An 18,266-nucleotide genomic window follows, 5' to 3' on the forward strand; every position below is an offset into this window, starting at 1 on the left:
GAGTTCGTCCGTTGGAGGAATCTGGAGGACACTGTGGAAGGTCGGCTGCTGGAGGAGTCCGGATGGTACTGTGGAAGCTCGGACGGTCGGGAGAGTTCAGAAAGATGCCGCACAAAGTCGGAAGTCGGAAGAGTCCTGCGAGGATTGGCCTCTTACGAACTTCAGCTGGGGTTATTTTATACCTAATACTAGTCCCCCTACTTTTGAGTTCGGGTTTCGAATGAAGTATAGAGAAATTTTCACAGCCGAAGTTGCCCCCTTGATTTTCGTACTCGATTGTTTCCAGATATTTTGGCGTTTGGCGCGCCGGTGCTGGAGTCTTTTCAAATCGAGGCGATCCGAAAAGATTTTTTGGAATTTCTGCTGGAGCGTCGCCCCAGATACGGCGCAATAATGATTCTGTCAGTCATCAGCTGTCTGCCACGACAAGTGGGACACGCGGCGGTTGTAGGTCGGCCAAAGGAGATCTGCAATCATTATTGCGTCGGATCCTGAGGTCTATTTAGACCCGTCCCCCTCCTTCAGGGGTTTCACCTTGCCTGAGATTTTTCTTCGGTCCCCTCTTCTTCTCCGAGAGCTTCGTCCTCCTCTGACGTCCCTCTCAGTCTTAGGCGCCCTTCAGGTCAACCTCCATCGCCTTCTCTGCCCTCCTGCACCTCTCGGACCAGCCTAGGTTAGTTTCGGAACCCTTCTTTTTCTTGCTGTTCTTCCATTTTTCCTCCTCTGCATTCCGTCCGTTTAGTTTCTCCGCAAGCGCCTTGTTTCCTATTTTTTTCAATTTTTTCGAGATTTTCATTTGATTCAAAATATCCTCCAACACTTCCTCCTCTAGCGGTTCTAGAAGTTCGTCAGCTCCAACCCCCAAAATCCTAATACTGTATATGAACCCGTACTTAGGATCGAACCTCGTCCAGTCTTTGTACCAGACACCATTCCCAGCTCTTTGACCTCGGACGAACTCTCACTGATTAGGATTCAGTACGGGGTTCTTCCAGAGTATGAGCTTGAGCTTTCCGGGCCAACTGACTGGGCCAGCGCCCCTCCCCCTGGCCGCTTTTGTTTATACCAAGAAGCCTTCCGCGTCGGGCTTTGACTTCCACTCCCACCTTTTGTTGTTGCTCTTTTTCACTTTTTAAAAATTTCTCTAGTTTCTGTAACGCCGAACTCCTTTAGGTTTCTGATAGGATTTCTTTCCCTCTGTTATTTAGTTGAAGTCCGACCAACTCTTCCCTTATTTAGAAACTTTTATACCTTTAAGCGTCACCCTTCGGCAAAGGACTGGTAGTACTTCTCCCCCCAGTTCGGTAGAAAGGGGTTGCTAAAAGATGCCCCCTCTTCTATCCACAACTGGAAGGAGAGGTACTTCTACGTCCGATGTCCGACCCTGATGCTGGGGTTGCCCTGGGGCTCCCTAAGGGACTCCGTCCGTCGGGCTTCTAGCCTGGGAAAGGACGACCTTGAAGCCTCCAATAAACTTAAGACTTATCCAGCTCCTCTCCTCCCCGACCTTCTGAAGGAGCAACTTTTATTCAATGTTGGTCTGAGCCCTCTCAACCCTGCCGGTATTTTTTCTTTCTCAAGTCATTCGCTGCTTCCTCTTTCTCTTATTCTGTTTCTAAGCTGTGCCGATCTTTTTTCATTGCAGATATGGACGCAGACGCAGCTTAGATACTAGCCAAAGGTCTCAAGGCCCACAAGAGGAAAGGCGCCGCAACTTTTGGATCGGCGAAGAAGGCGAGGGTAGAGGAGACAAACTCGGCCGTGCTTGCCCAAGCGGCCATTGTCGTTGATGCCCCCTCCGACGTCGAGCCCGCAGTCCCCCGAGCTTCTTCAAGAAGCCCTCCGGCCGAGGTTCCCGCTCCAGAGTCTCATCCCGAGGAGACACCGGGGGCCGAAAGGAAGAGAAGGAAAAAGATGGTGGCCCGCAAGATCAGCAGCAGCAGGACTGCCATCGAAGGGTCTAACGGCTCCGAAGAGGATCCGGGGGAAAATCCCTTCAACAACAGGGATTTAATAAAAAAATTGGTCGACGGGTGCGTTTTGCCCGAGATCGTCCACAGGATCGTCCATGCCGATCCTGAACAGCGGGTTTGGGACTCTCTGGAGTCCTTTCTTGAGGTAGATCGATTTATTTTTTTCTTCCTTTCGCTTCTTCACTTAGTTCATTCCTTAGCTTTCATATTGACTTCCTGGCCGCTCTTGCAGATTGGACACCAACTCATCGCCAATATCGAGGCGATGAAAAATACAAAGGAAGCGGCCCAGGTGGAGGAAGGTTGCCAGGCTGAGGCTGCCCGTCTTAAGAAGAAGGTCGCCAAAGTCACGAGTCTCCAAGAGGCGCTCCAGAAGGAGGAACAAACTTCGACGGATCTGAAGGTTGCTTTGGAGGAGGAAAGAAGGAAGGCAGAGGCCGAGGTCTCCAAGCTGAAGGAGCAGATCCCGACCCTAGTCTCGGAGGCAAGGGCCCAAGCAGTGGAGGAGTTCAAGACCTTCTCCGAGATGAGGGATCTGAATATCAAGTTCGGCCAAGCCGCCTTTATCAAAGGCTTCGAGCTTTGCCAGGAGAAGGTGGTCGGGAAGTTTTCTGAACTCGACCTCAGCTTCCTGGATGAAGCGTCCGACGATGAAGCCGGACCTTCCGAAGCTGCTGCCGGTCTCCTTCCAGTCAGGACCTCTTCAACTGTCGTAGCTGCCGTGACCGACCTTCCGGAGGCATCGAGCTCCTCCACTTCTGCTCCAGAGGTCCGAGACCTCTAATTTTGAACTTTTTCTTTGTTACAACTTTTTTTCTTTCTCTTGTACTTAAGAATTATTCAATCAATGAAATCGGATTCCTCTTTACAGAGAGCTCCTTTTTCTTCTTCTACTTTCTTTTTCTTTTTTTTTTCTTGCAATGATTTGCGTTGTGACGCTCTTGTTTCCCGACTACAGTGCCCTGCCGAAGCTCTTCCCCTACCGCAGGGGATTCCTTTGAAGTCTATGATCCGGGATCTGAAAAGGAAAGTCCGTCACCTAACGAAGAAATCAAAGAAGATGGACGACGAACTTCACAGGCTGAGGAAGAGCCATTCGGAAACCACCGTGGAGGTTACTCGCCTTCGAAACCTCCACAAAAAAGACTTCATGGACTACAGCTGGAAGAAGGCCAACTTCGAGAAGGAGCTTGAGGAACTCCAAAAATGCGCCAGCGATCGATCTTGGACTCAAGCTTCCAAGATCAGCTCCCTCGAGGTCGAGTTGGCGACTGCACGGGAGAAGATCGGCCCATTGGAAGGGAGCTCGTCCTGGCTTCCAACTCAGGCTGACTACGACTGGGACTGGTCGAAGAAATTCTCCGACCTCCAGAAGCAGCTACAGGACGCCGAGACGAATTACAACACTTACCGAGTCGGCTGGTGCGAGCAAATAGACAACTACAGAAGGAGGCTCAAGACGGCGACCGACGAGGTTGCTCGCCTTCAGAAGCAGTTGTCCGAAAGAGCCCAGGTCGTTTCGGTTCAAGGCTCCGACGAGCTCCGATCCTTGAGGGAGACCATGGAAGAACTGTCCGCATTCCTTGGGAAGGAGAAGGCCGAACTGCGGCGGCTGAAAATTCAGCTAACCTATGAGCAGTAGGCGGTCAAAGATGCAGAAGCGGAGTCCAAAATTCTGAGGAAGAGGCTTCGAAAATCGGAGGGCGAAAGCTGGCGGTTTCACCAAATGTATCGGGAGATGCTGCTAAGAAAGAAGGAACTGGAAGAAGAAGTTGAGAACATAAAGCAATCCCTGATAATGGCTGGAACCGAGAGTCCGAAGTCTGAAGAAGCCGAGCTTCCTTAGAGCTTCTTTTACCTTTTGTTCCATGTATTCTTTTCTTTTCTTGTTGTTTTTTTTTTTGGCCTTCAAAGGCTTTTGTAATGCACTCTTTACTAATGAAATGAAAAAGAATTTTCTCATTACCTTGTCTATTCTTGCTCTGAGTTGTCGTTTACCGAGCTTCTCTTGTCTTTTGTCTTATTCGATGTCGACGTTGTTTGAAGGTTCCTGGTCATCGCCGCGTTGATTCGCCCTTTTTGTTCATGACCGAAAGTCTTTTCGAGGCCATTCGAATTTAACGCTTTCTCTCGATGTTCGAGCTTGGGGCCTGAACTTCTCGTTACTTTGAGAAAATCTATTTTCTCCTGCTAGTGTTGGGTTCCCCCTTAGAGACTGAGGATTTTTGACAAGAGTTTTCTTCCTCGTTGAGACGAGATCCCTTGTGTCTTAGATGTAGTTCGTTTTTTCCTTATCTCTAGCGTAGCTCGCCGCTTTCCCTTTTTCTCTCCCTTTTTTTTTTTTAACGTTTAGGCGAGGGTTTTCCCTCTGCTCCTAACGGGATTGTAGGGGTGTAGAGGAGCCGTTGAGGAGGCTTTTCCCCTCATCCGATGTTAAACGATCAGGTCTTCGTTTGTGTCAGGACGAGATTCTCCTCCTGTTCCCGACACAGTCAATTTCAGCTCATGTTAGGACGAGATTTTCCTCCTGTTCCTAACAGAGCTGTGGGGCACGTAAGGGTCGTTGCGAGGGCCTCTCCCCCCATCCAGTCTCTTAATAACCAGATCTTCGACTTTGCTCATATTAGGATGGGGTTCTCCTCCTGTTCCTAACATGGCTGTGGGGGCGCATAAGGACCGTTGCAAAGGCCTCTCCCCTTATCCGATCTCTTAATAACCGGGCCTTCGTTCGTGTCGGGATGAGGTTCTCCTCTTGTTCCTGACACGCTTAGTTTCGATTGTCTGAAGGAGCTACTCCTTGTCGTTATAAGCTTATGCCAAAAGAAAAGATATGTGAATATGAAACTTTTATTTAAGGCAAAGTTACCGGTAATACATTCGTAAATTTTTCGAATTCCATGGTCGCGGAAGGTCCTCACCTTCGAGCTCTTTTAGATAGTATGTTCCAGACCGGACTACCTCCCTGACCCCATATAGGCCTTCCCAGTTTGGGGCAAGTTTCCCTTGGTTCTAAGGTTGTGAAACAGCGGCTCACCGAAGTACTAAGTCCCCCACTCTGAAGGCTTTGCTCTTGACCCGGGAGTTGTAGTAGCGGGCTACTTTCTGCTTGTAGGCTGCCATCCGAACTTGAGCTGTCTCCTGCTTTTCTTCTAACAAGTCAAGGTTGGCCTTGAGATCCTGTGAGTTGCGCTGCTCGTCGAATGCCACGACTCGCGCCGACGGAAGCTTGAGTTCAATCGGGATAACGACTTCTGTTCCGAAGGCTAAGGCAAAGGAGGTCTCCCCCATGGGCAGTCTTTAGATAGTTCGGTATGCCCATAACACATGATAAAGCTCGTCTGCCCAAGTTCCATTTGTTTTTTCAAGTCTCGCCTTGATTCCTTGCAACAGAGTCCCGTTAGTCACCTCGGCTTCGCCGTTTGCCTACGGATGGGCTATTGACGTAAAGTTATGGGAGATGTTTAAGTCCTCACAAAATTCAGCAAACCTTGCTCCAGCAAATTGTCGCCCATTATCAGTAATGAGAGTTCTGGATAAGCCGAACCTACAAACGATTGACTTCCAGACGAAGTCCTACACTTTAGCTTCTGTGATTTTTGCCAAAGGTTCGACTTCGACCCATTTGGTGAAGTAGTCAATTGCCACCAGGAAGAACTTCCGCTGCCCAGACGCCATGGGAAAAGGTCCAAGACTTTCTTTGACCTTAGCTTCCAATTATATCTTCAAGAAATAAAAGGTTTTCCTATTCCATTGTCACATCAACATCACCTATGACTTTCTTTGACCTTAGCTTCAACTAATACTACTACTTAAAATTGCCAATCAAGTATAGTATATTGAAAATATACGGAACATAACCCCGTCAAAATTAAATTCTTAGAGTAAGTGCTTTGAACATTCGATATTACATTATTTATTTTATTCATTAGCCATTTATTTTTTTTTGCTATTTGAATTAAATTCTTTGGGCTCTCCCTAAGCAAAGCAACAAAAAACAAATTAAATATTTTTGTGTACAAAAAAAAGTTTTAATTATAGTTCTACGTTTGTGAAAAAACCAGCTTTTGTATTTAAATACCATTTATACCTGGATATAATAGCAGTTTTTCATGTAATGATCATTTCAAATAAACTTATCATCATTTGTATATCATGTAATGTTCAAAACAGCTATAAATTTTGCTTATCCCCATCTCTCTAGTAATTTTTAAATTATTTAATTAAATTCTGCTAGATAGCATGGGTTACATGCTAGTTTGATGATAAAGGACAGGCTATTAAAAAGAAAAGCACTCAAACGACCATGAAGCAGTGCCTAGATTGGGAGATCCTACCCAATGGAGTGGGTATCTTCATATTTGACTACAAACATGAGAGGGAGAGTGAAGGATCGAGAGGGAGAGTGAAAGATCAAGATGGAGAGATTTATGCCCTGGATACAAAAAAATATATGAGGGGATAGATGTTTGTGTCTTGCTGCCATGAGGATGCTGAAGAAATAGATGGTGAGTTAAGTTGAGGACAGGCACTATGGGTCACAAAGAAGAGACAGCAAATCCATGGTTGAGCTCAAAGCCCGTGGATTTTGGATGGACCACAAAATGCATCATCCTAGTAGCAAGACTTGCACAAGCCCAAGAGAAGAGAACAAATGAAGGAAAGGTTTCGTATTCCCTCAAGATGGGTTTTAAATAGTATGTTTCATTGATTGAAAACAGCATCCAGCCAATCAAATAATTATGTTTACTTCACATTTTTAACTATTACATTAGATGGTGAACCTTCCAATTGTGACCTAGGTGTCACGGGTTCAAAACATAGAACAACCTCTCGACATGTGGGTGTAAGGCCGTGTACATCTATCCACCCCCGATCCCTCAGTGCCAGGAGCCTTGTTGATGCGGGACAATCCTAAAGGAGAGAGAAAATGAAAATCAATCCTAATGATCAAGCTCTTTTTTGTTCATCAACAACAAATCACGTCCGGCCAGAGACTCATTATTCTCAGGACAGACAGTATAGTTGTCTATACTCTGCTCAGGAGGCGTGATTGATTGATACGAAACTAAAGCGAGATCAATCTAAATGAAACAGACGAATGCCATCGAGAGATTAGTAAACAACTAGCAATAGAGAATTTCATAAACAGATAGCAGAAATTAAACATGCTCACGAGTAAATGCAAAAAGAAATATGAATGGAACGAGAGAAAATAAATCATTAAATCCATGAGAAAAATCCAAGATAATAAGAATCCGGATCGTGGTAGTTAAAAAACTACTATAATTAAGGCTCTTAATCTTTTAACCAAACAGATCCATCGATAAAGAACTAGGTTTTTACCAACATCGAATTAAAAAAAATATCAAAGATCAACTGTTAAGGAACGAAGGTCCTTGACAGCATATGATCTGTAGAATAAGAAATCACTCCCTCTCAGCACGATAGATGAAAATTCTGGAGGAGACAGATCTTCTCTTGGCAGAATAGGCTTGCATGGGTAGATAGTGGAGTCGAATCAGAGTCGCAGGAACACTGAATTTTAAGTAGGAGTACGATAGAAAGTGGGCCTCACACCTTTCCCTTGTGGGACGATTTTGGATCTCACACCCTCTCCCTCTCGGAGCGATTAATACAAGTATTTGTGAAGTTTGTAAAATTATTCATTGTCCTCTTCATGAAAGATACAAGGATTTTTATAGGACTCTAAGGGTCCTGTTTCTTTAGGAATCTCTTACCTTTTATAAGGAAGAAATCAGCCCTCCACAAAAAAATAAAGCATTATTTGTGATAAAATAATCTACCATAGGAAAGAAATCAGCCCTCAACAAAATAAGTAGCCAAAAACTCTTAAGGAATTCTAGAAAAGAAATGGAACTCCATGGGAGTGCTTGATGCTTGACACAACTTGGCATGAGCACGGCACACGCTGGCATGCATATTTCTTCTCTTGGCATGTGGAGAGTAGTAGCTCCAAAGGTGACGTGGACAAATCCAAGTATGATCCTATGGGCCCAAAGCTAAATGCATTAAAAATTTATTGACTGAAAATAAATAACTGAAGTATAATCAATCTAATGAGACTTCTTCGATCCAAATCGAATTTAAATCATGTTGCCGATTTTTTATGGCTCTGGTGTCCGCACCAATTCTTTCGAGGTGAGGAAAACTCGACCCTGTCAAGTGTGGGTCGATTTCGCTCCGGTGATGCTCAAGTAGATCGGAATCAATGCATTACAGCTCTTCTCGAGTGATCCAGATATCTTCAGACTCCGGTCAACCTCACCATCTGACCAGATACCGCTGATAGCCTCGACTCCGGATGGAGAGGATCTACTCATCCAAAATTCTCTCAATCTGATCATGTTTTGCTGACATTTTGGCTGGTGGACACTCAGGGACAGGCTCGCTCTCAAAGGTTGGTTCAGGCTCAAATGGCTCATTAGGTATCCGAGTTGGTTCTTTATAGGCGACAAGATCTGTAATGTTAAAAGTAGAGCTAATCCCAAAATCAGAAGGTAGGTCCACAACATACGCATTTGATCCGATTTTCTTTATGATCTTAAACGGACCTACTCCTCGGACATATAACTTCTTCACGGTTCCGGATAAAAACCGTTCAGGCCTCAATCGAACCATCACATAGTCTCCTTCTGCAAACGTTTGGACACGTCGATGAGAATCTGCATTCTGTTTTTAAACTTTATTGCTCATACTAATTTTTTTACTGATCTCTTTATGCAGACTCTTGACATGCTGTGCAAATGACTCTGCAGATTCGAAAATCCTAGCATGCATGGGTAGTGGGATGAGGTCTATTGATTTTCTAGGTTGATATCCATGAACTACTTCAAAAAGACTCATGCCAATGGACCTATTAACAGAACTATTATATGCAAATTCGGCTCGAAGCGGCAAAAGATCCTAGTTACCCATATGTTCTCCAATCAAGCAACGCAAAAGATTTCCAAGACTCCTATTAACCACTTCGGTCTGACCGTCTGTTTGCGGATGATAGGCAGAAGAAAATTTTAGTTTTGTGCCTAAAAGGTGTCATAGAATTTTTCAAAAGTAGCTCATAAATCTAACATCCCTATCAGAAACAATGGTTTTAGACAATCCATGTAGTCTAACAATCTCATCAAAGTATATTCTTGCAACTTTCGATGCATCAGACGTTTGACAACAGAACAAGAAATGGATCATTTTTGAAAATCTATCTACAACCACTAAAATAGAATCATGCTTCCTAGCTGTCCTAGGTAATCCCAAAACAAAATCCATACTAACATCCTGCCAAGGACAGTCTGATATAGGTAAGGGTGTATATAGGCCGGTGTTTTGTTTTCTCTGCTTGGCCACGGCACATGTTCTACATTGGACAACAATTCGGACGACATCTCTTTTCAAGCTTGGCCAAAAGAACTGGGCTTCTACCAACTCTATAGTTTTATTCCTACCAAAGTGTCCAGCTAATCTTCCAACATGAAATTCTCAAACTAAAAAATCTCTTAAAGATGTACGGGGGATACACAGTCTAGTTTCTCTAAATTGGTAACCATCCTAAAGGGTTTATTCACTATATTCTCTAGATGGCCCCTTTTGTAAAGCGGTAAGTATGTCACCAAAATCTGGACACTCCTCATAATTTTCTTTAACCTTATCAAAACCAACAACTTCTATACTAACGGTGGACAGCAAAGTATGATAACGACTCAGGGCATCAGCAATATGATTCTCTACACCTGCATGGTGTTTCAAAACAAAAGTATAGGCTTACAAAAACTTGACCCACCTACCATGTCTATGATTCAATTTCTTTTGGAAATTCAGGAATCTAAGGGCCTCATGGTCAGAGTACAACACAAATTCTTATGGTAGTAGATAATGCCTCCAATATCTTAAAGCTTGGATTACTGCATAAAACTCCTTATCGTAGGTAGAATACTTGAGTTTAGAATCATTAAGTTTCTCGCTAAAGTATGCTACCGGATGACTTTCTTGACTAAGGACACCACCAATCCCAACTCCTGACGCATCGCACGCTACTTCAAAAATCTTAGAAAAATCAGGGAGACGTAAGATTGGAGCATGGATCATCTTGTCCTTAATGTCTAGAAAGGCTCTATTGACTGCCCTAGTCCATTCAAATTTTTCCTTTCTAATGCAGTCAGTGATGGGAGCAACTATAGTGCTAAACCCTTTTATGAACCTACGATAAAAGGTTGCTAATCCATGAAAACTCCGCACGTCATGCACACTCTTGGGCACCGGACACTCAACTATTGCTCTAATCTTTTCGGGATCAGTAGATACACCATTGGGAGTAACAACAAAACCTAAAAAGATGATATGGTCTGTCATAAAAGCGCACTTCTTAGGATTAGCATACAAGCTTTCTGTTTTAAGAACTTGACACACTCTTTGGAGATGATCTAGATGGTCTTTCCTAGTTCGACTATAGATCAAAATGTCATCAAAATATATAACTACAAATACTCCTATAAATGTCGTAGTACTTGGGTCATCAACCTCATGAAGGTACTAGGGGCATTAGATAATCCAAATGGCATCACCATCCACTCATATAAACCATTTTTTGTCTTGAAAGCAGATTTCCACTCATCTCCCGATCTAATCCTTACTTGATGGTAACCACTCTTAAGATCAATCTTAGAAAAGATAGTGGATCCAGCCATCATATCTAACATGTCATCTAACCTAGAGATGGAAAAGCGGTACTTAATGGTGATCTTGTTAATGGCACGGCTATCTATGCACATCCTCCATGTACCATCCTTCTTTGGAGTCAGTAGTGCAGGAACCGCGCAAGGACTCAAACTCTCCCTCATAAATCCTTTTTTTATCAGCTCTCCAACTTATCTTTGTAGCTCGGCATGCTCATTAGGATTCAACCTATAGTAGGGAAAGTTAGGTAGAGTAGATTCAGGAACTAAAGCAATGACATGTTGAATGTTTCTCATAGACAGTAAATAATCTGGAAGATCCTCAGGAAAGACATCATGAAACTCACTAAGAAAGCTAGCTACTTCCTTAGGATAATCCACCTTAGAATCCTCATGAGCTTCTCTAGCAGCAAGCATCCAAACTGATGATCCTTCACTCATGGTCGTCTCTAATTCTTTAGCACCTATCAGATGGAGACTTTTCTTCTTGAGATTTTCTTTTGGTCCATCGCCTATCTTTTTATTAGTAGCCTTAGGTGGGGAAGGATTAATCGTGATCTTCTTACCCTGATGAGTAAAGTTACAGGAGTTGGTTCGGCCATAAATCGTAACATCATTGTCGAATAGCCAAGGCCAACCTAATATGATACTTCCGACTTCCATGGGTAAGACATCGCACCACACATGATCCTGGTAGGAATGAAGCTAGATGAGCACATGACATCTAAATTTGATGGGAATAGAAGAGGAATCAATCCAAGACACAGTGTATGGACTGGGATGATCCACAGGAGTTAATCCTAATCGCTTAATCGTGTCGGTGGAGATAGCGTTGATACAGCTACCGCTATCAATGATCATCTTATAAATTTTATCGCCAAATTTTATGAAGGTATGGAAAATAGAGATCCTACGCCAGTCTTCACTTTTCTTAGTTTGTGCTAGGACATACCTAACGACTCCAAGCCTAAGATCTGACTCGGGTGCGGCATAACCTAGGATGTCCTCAGTACTCTCAAATTGCTCGACTAAATCTGGATCAGCTTCATAAACTTCCTCCTCAATATTTTCTAGAGTTTCTCCTTCTAATTCTTCTATGATTAATGATCGGTTGGGGAATTGTGCAGCAAAATGACTGTAACCATGGTATTTGAAGCAATAGAATCGAGAACTACTTTCTTTTGATAACTCTCCTATAGCTCCTTTTCCTTTATCTTCTTTTCTCCCAATAGAATTTGTAAGTGGAGGTCCGTTACTAAGAGTTTGATTAATATTAGGTCTCGATCCAGAAGGGGTTACTCGGCTAGGTTCAGGACGACGGAGAATCGAATATCTAGAAAATCTCTCCAAGTCTAAGGCAAGTTGATAAGCTTGTTCCAACGTGGTTACCTCTCGCAGAAAGAGCTCACGCTGAATATCCTCTCGTAATCCAGCTCTAAATCTAGATAAGGTAACAACCCTATCTTCGGCTACTCCACATCTCATGAGGTATTCATCAAACCTCGCGATATATTCGATGACTAATCTATTCCCTTGAGTAAACCTCTGCCATTGATCTAAAAGTCTTTGTTGATAAGAGGTGGGGAGGTACTTCTCTCTGAGTTTTTCTTTCATCTCATCCCAGGTTTCTATCGGATCTTGTCTTCTCTGATTGAGAAGACACTCAACACTTTCCCAATAAAGTCGAGCTTGCCTAACCAATTTCATCCTAGCAAACCTAACTCTCCTTGCTTCAGACATTTCGTACCATCCAAAATAGTGATCCATACCTGATTCGCAATCTAGGTACTCTCTCGGATCTAGACAACCATCAAAATTTGGAGCTTCGACCTTCACATTCTTAAAAATATGCTCATCTTGATCGAACTGGTTATGGTGCGGACGTGCCCCTATAGATCGATCAAGTTCTAGATTCCTACCTCTTTGTCCTATAGGTAGTCAGAGAGACTCAGATTCAGGTTATTTCTGCCTAGCTTCTTTTAATACCACTATTCTCTCATCCATGGCTTTCATAAAATTTTTCATGTCATCAAACTTTTCAGTCAGAGCATTAATGATGGCTGCTATATTGAGATCCATATTGGTGTTGGGTGGGGAAGTAGGATGTTGGTACCAGGTACCTGATCTAGTGGTCATGCAACTCTAGGATGCAAAAATAAGGTGTAATAAAAATTAAAATGCTTGAATATGAAATTTAGAGTGCGAAAATTTAACTTGCGAAAATTTAAATTGCTGAATTTAAACTAAAGCCCTAATCAACCGGCTCTGATACCAAATTGATGCGAGACAATCCTAAAGGAGAGAGAAAAAGAAAATCAATCCTAATGATCAAGCTCTCTTCTGTTCATCAACAACAAATCACGTCTGGCCAGGGACTCATTATTCTCAGGACAGACAGTATAGTTGCCTATACTCTGCTCAGGAGGCGTGATTGATTGATACGAGACTAAAGCGAGATCAATCTAAATGATACAGACGAATACCATTCGAGAGATCAGTAAACAACTAGCAATAGAGAATTTCATAAACAGATAGCAGAAATTAAACATGCTCACGAGTAAATGCAAAAAGAAATATGAATGGAACGAGAGAAAATAAATCATTAAACCCGTGAGAAAAATCCAAGAAGATGATAAGAATCCGGATCGTGGTAGTTAAGAAACTACTCTGATTAGGGCTCTTAATCTTTTAACCAAACAGATCCATCGATAAAGAACTAGGTCTTTACCAACATCGGATTAAAAAAAAATATCAAAGATCAACTGTTAAGGAACGAAGGTCCTTGACAGCATATGATCTGGAGAATAAGAAATCACTCCCTCTCCGCACGATAGATGAAAATTCTGGAGGAGACAGATCTTCTCTTGGCAAAATAGGCTTGCATGGGTAGATGGTGAAGTCGAATCAGAGTCGCAGGAACACTAGATCTTAAGTAGGAGTAGGATAGAAAGTGAACCTCACACCCTCCCCTTGTGGGGCAATTTTGGGTCTCACACCCTCTCCCTCTCGGAGCGATTAACACAAGTATTTGTGAAGTTTGTAAAATTATTCATTGTCCTCTTCATGAAAGATACAAAGATTTATATAGAACTCTAAGGATCCTGTTTCTTTAGGAATCTCTTACCTTTTACAAGGAAGAAATTAGCCCTCCACAAAAAAGTAAAGCATTATTTGTGATAAAATAATCTACCATGGGAAAGAAATCAGCTCTCAACAAAATAAGTAGCCAAGAACTCTTAAAGAATTCTAAGAAAGAAATGAAACTCCATGTGGATGCTTGATGTTTGACACAATTTGGCATGAGCACGACACACGCTGGCATGCATATTTCTTCTCTTGGCATGTGGAGAATGGTGGCTCCAAAAGTGACGTGGACAAATCCAAGTATGATCCTATGAACCCAAGCTAAATGCATTAAAAATTTATTGACTGAAAATAAATAACTGAAGTAGAATCAATCTAATGAGGCTTCTTCGATCCAAATCGAATTTAAATCATGTTGCCGATTTTTGATGGCTCTGGTGTTCGCACCACTTGTGCACCAAACCACCATTAAAATAACTATTAGATCACAGTTTTTTCGATAATATAGAGTTCTTCTAACCAACCTGCTTTGTCTATTAAGCACATAACACACAGGGACCACAGAGCATTTAGTGAATGTTTAACAATTCTATTTCCAACAGGTCAAATGGCCCCAATATTATGCTGACCACAGATACTTTATTGAACTCTCAATTTCACTCAGATATCATGCTAAAATCTGAGTCTAGAATGCAAAGCATATTCTAATTGGGGCATCAGCCCACATGTAATTACAAGTATATATAAGTAACAATTATAAAAATGTTGAGACGCCACAAGAGAAAAAAATGGTGAAGATTACTTACGAAGATGCAAAAGCATACATGTGATGATGTAAGTATAACAACTAAGGGAAATGCCTGAGACTGCATGAGAAACATGTCTATGAAAAGGTAAACTTAGAACTTTTCAGACTTTATTTGTAGGATGAAAATTGCAACAAGCCAGAGACTTACGTGACCATGGCAATCGAATATGGACACAAAAAAAGAAAAAGAGACTTATCTAGTTATCTATCTGATTGTTATGCATTATTGTGTCTGCTTTCTTGTACTTATATTGCTTTCCTCTTAAAAAGATTGCATTTAGTGATGCATATTTGCATAAAAAGAGAACATATCACGTGTTGCAAGCTAAAGAATAACACATTATTGAAATGAAAAATATATCTAAGGCATATTTTACACATAGAAGGCACAAGAATCTGAAAACAAGTTACAACACAAACACCACTTATAAGCTCCATTGCCCTTTAACTATTATGATGAAGATAAACCCTGTATCCATGTAACATTCTGCAAGTTGCTCAAGTATTTACAATCACTAGAACATCAAATAAAAACAGATATAGAGACATGACCTCATGAGAAATAACAGTTTTAATATTATATGCATCTTTTATAACAAAACATTAAAGGAGAAGAGATCACAGAACCTACCTTTCTCTCTCATTCTTCTCTCTCTATCATATTCAAACTTGTCACGAATTTGTGTAACCCTTTCCCAAGTATCACCTTGTTTATTTCCTCCAAAACCCTGGCCCTGTGATCACAACCCCTCATATAATTTTTGTGCGTTCAAAGAAATTATACAAGGGCAATTTGTGTCATGTGATTAGAGTGTGCATGTAAGCTAAATCAAACAGAAAACTGGGGGTCACAAAAGAAAAGAAACAAAACATTGGAAAAAGACTCACTGGAACTTTTACGATCTACAAATATCATGCGAGACACAGATGACTTTAATTCAAGCAAAACAGCTAGAGAAATATGGAAGGCATATTTAGATGCAGACCCACCAATAATATAAAGACATACCAATAATATAAAATGGAAATCATGTGAAGATAATCCGGTAAATGAGGTTAAGAGGAGCAATGTAGCTTGCATGCATGAACTGGTCATAAGTGTGCAGGTCAAGTCAGCATGACTATTTAGCCTGAGAATGTATACATGGACATGCAAACGGAACACATGCACACATGCATGTGAAGCGCACACAAATTCTCAGCCTTGGAAAACCAAAAGAAAAATGACCACTTTCCACATAAATCCCAATAAGCAAAAGATAGCTACAAAAATCTCCTCTTTGATAAACGCATGCTTGTATATGTCTACAGGCAGCTTGCAGAGGCCATGAGAACCAAAACTTGTAGTTCCCTCAGCAAGGTCCTTCCAAAATCATGCAATTGCTGTTGCTGGCTCCACAATCAGCCATTCAATCTGCAGGTTGGGTGCCTACTTTGAAGCTATGAGAGGGTGAGAAATGCCGCAACCATAATGTAATCTGCCAGACGTCAAGAACTAAGGGGCAGTAGTCCCTCTTCAGGCTGCGGTAGTTATTAATTCAGCCTGACAGAAGATAAGTCCCCCTCCATCCAAACCAAGTCAGAAAGGAGCACTTTAACTACAAGCATTTCAAGTACTTTATAGTGAACATTTGATCACTAGGTGTTTCCTAGGAAAATGAACTGTCTTTAAGGATGTACAAAGAAAAGGGAAGACCTTGATAAAAATGCACAAACATTGGCAACATTTGGACAAACCTCCAGTTACACCAAAGATAAACCTTAATAGGAATACATAGCAAATGACGATTTATAACACTAATCCCAGATAGATGAGATGAGGCTTGATGAACTTTTATGGTTTTAATATCTGAATATATCCTTTGTTTCAACAACTATAAAATTCTCCATTCATATCTTGTTTTATTGCATAACTTCTATAAAAAGAAGTTTAATTTCTTTTATTATCAGAAAGAGGAAGATCTTTCCCAATACAGCAATGATAACATGTAATCATTCCCATTAAGAACGTGGTGCCTTGACAAATGAAAACTAAAGAAAAAACAGATTTCTATACAAATTTAAAAAGAAATACCTTCTTCTCTCTTGCTGATCTGACAGAAACACATGCATCAACCATTCATTCTTACATAGCCAAGGCATGCCATACAAAAATGGTACAGGAATGTGCCAATAATTACTTTATATAGTTCTAATAAATAACCTTCTTGCAGAAGAAACAAAACAAAAATAACTTAAATAAAAATGTAAATATTGACAGAAATACCTTATTTGCTTCTGCATGAGATCGCCTTCTCCTGCATTAGAGGATGAAAAATGTAAGATATACTTATGTCATCTAAATGCCCCGACAATCGTCGTTCTTATGGGGAAAGCTATTGACCACTAGTATAAAATTATAAGTTCATTGGCCACTTCATGTGCAAAAAAGGAACAGAGGGCAAGTCTGAAAAGGAGCCATTGCTGAAGAACATGAACTCTTCTCACCGAACTGTGCCTTGATAACTAAGATATAAGCAAAGGCCAAAGATTTTAACAAAAAGAATATTACTAGTCTCCTTGCTTGAAGGCACTGTGAGAACAAATTCTGGACTTTTTCTTAAATATCATTATCAATTAGTCATTTAACATGGCCAGAAGAAAAACTACTAGAGCCCAATTAATATCTGAGATCTGAACTCAAAATGTTGTACTGCAAACTTCTTTTTTTGGGGAGTACATAAAATGTGGATAAGAAAGTAAATAATCAGCTAGCAAAGAGATATTTTACCTGTATGGTGAAAAATCCAAATCATCATCTTCAGCAGAATCATAGTTAGCATGATCTTGTGCAATTTTTTTTGAATAACCTTCATCCCAGTACAGCCTTTCCCAGTTCTCCCTAAGTTCCTGATATAGTTCCATATACCGTTTACACCAAGACTCATGCTCCTGTCAGTTTATTTAGCATAAAATTTTCAAATTACAATTATTTTAGGAAATATTATATAAATTTTGATGACAGAGATTTAACAATAATTCAGTAGAAAGTCCATGAAATAGTGAAGAAAAAAAAAATCAATAAGATAAACTAGTACATCACCTAAACAGAGCCAAACAAGAAGTTTAAAACTGAAGAACAAATGTCATAGGTTTGGACATTTGAAAGGAAACATCAAATTCAAGAAAAAAGATGCAAAGAAAGCAATTTTTCTGATATCTTAACCAACATGACAAAATATGAATAAGATAGATTAAGTAGCTGAACAACCAAAAACAAAAATTCAGCTATAGCTAAGCTTTTCTGATTTTGTTTCCTTCTGAGACTCCATCTTTTTCAGATTGATCTGAAGATAAGAGTTGTACATGATCTTAAAGTCGCCTATACAGTTTGACCTGTCAACCTTTTGAACCTAATGTTACATGACCTCACAAACGTCCAGCCCATGTCCTTTTACATGCCAATTTTTACAAAACCAGACTTAACTATATTCTCAATTTATTTTAAATGGAGAAAACACTATGCGGTGATGATTCAAATATACATTTAACAGCCAGAATTTGCAATTCAATCATTACTTAAAACACAGGCATATTCAGATCATTCTTCAGCCAATAATATCTTCTATTAAATAGAATAAACCATTTTTATCAGCTAAAATTCATGATTTTTTCTCTTCGATCGAGTTATAAGCAACTTCTCCCACAAGGTTTGGAAATATACACTAGTTTTCA

General features: G+C 41.0%; 2 protein-coding genes across 2 annotated transcripts in view; both read right to left on the reverse strand.

Moving 5' to 3' along the window:
• The window catches only part of LOC105038903 (uncharacterized), a gene marked incomplete at its 5' end in the record, with an annotated part of 40,885 nt that extends 23,402 nt beyond the window's left edge, over window positions 1-17,483 (reverse strand). Inside the window, 3 exon segments of the mRNA XM_073261735.1 lie at window positions 15,184-15,286; window positions 16,819-16,849; window positions 17,323-17,483. Coding sequence (XP_073117836.1) covers window positions 15,184-15,286; window positions 16,819-16,849; window positions 17,323-17,483 — 295 coding nt within the window.
• On the reverse strand, window positions 10,002-14,531 carry LOC140859653 (uncharacterized). Its single transcript, XM_073261734.1, has one exon. It carries the CDS (start codon window positions 12,425-12,427, stop codon window positions 11,366-11,368), a length of 1,062 nt encoding a protein of 353 aa, XP_073117835.1. The 5' UTR covers window positions 12,428-14,531; the 3' UTR covers window positions 10,002-11,365.
• Window positions 17,484-18,266: the final 783 nt, after the last annotated feature.

Source organism: Elaeis guineensis, chromosome 1, assembly GCF_000442705.2.
Source record: "Elaeis guineensis isolate ETL-2024a chromosome 1, EG11, whole genome shotgun sequence".
Taxonomy (NCBI): Eukaryota; Viridiplantae; Streptophyta; class Magnoliopsida; order Arecales; family Arecaceae; genus Elaeis; species Elaeis guineensis.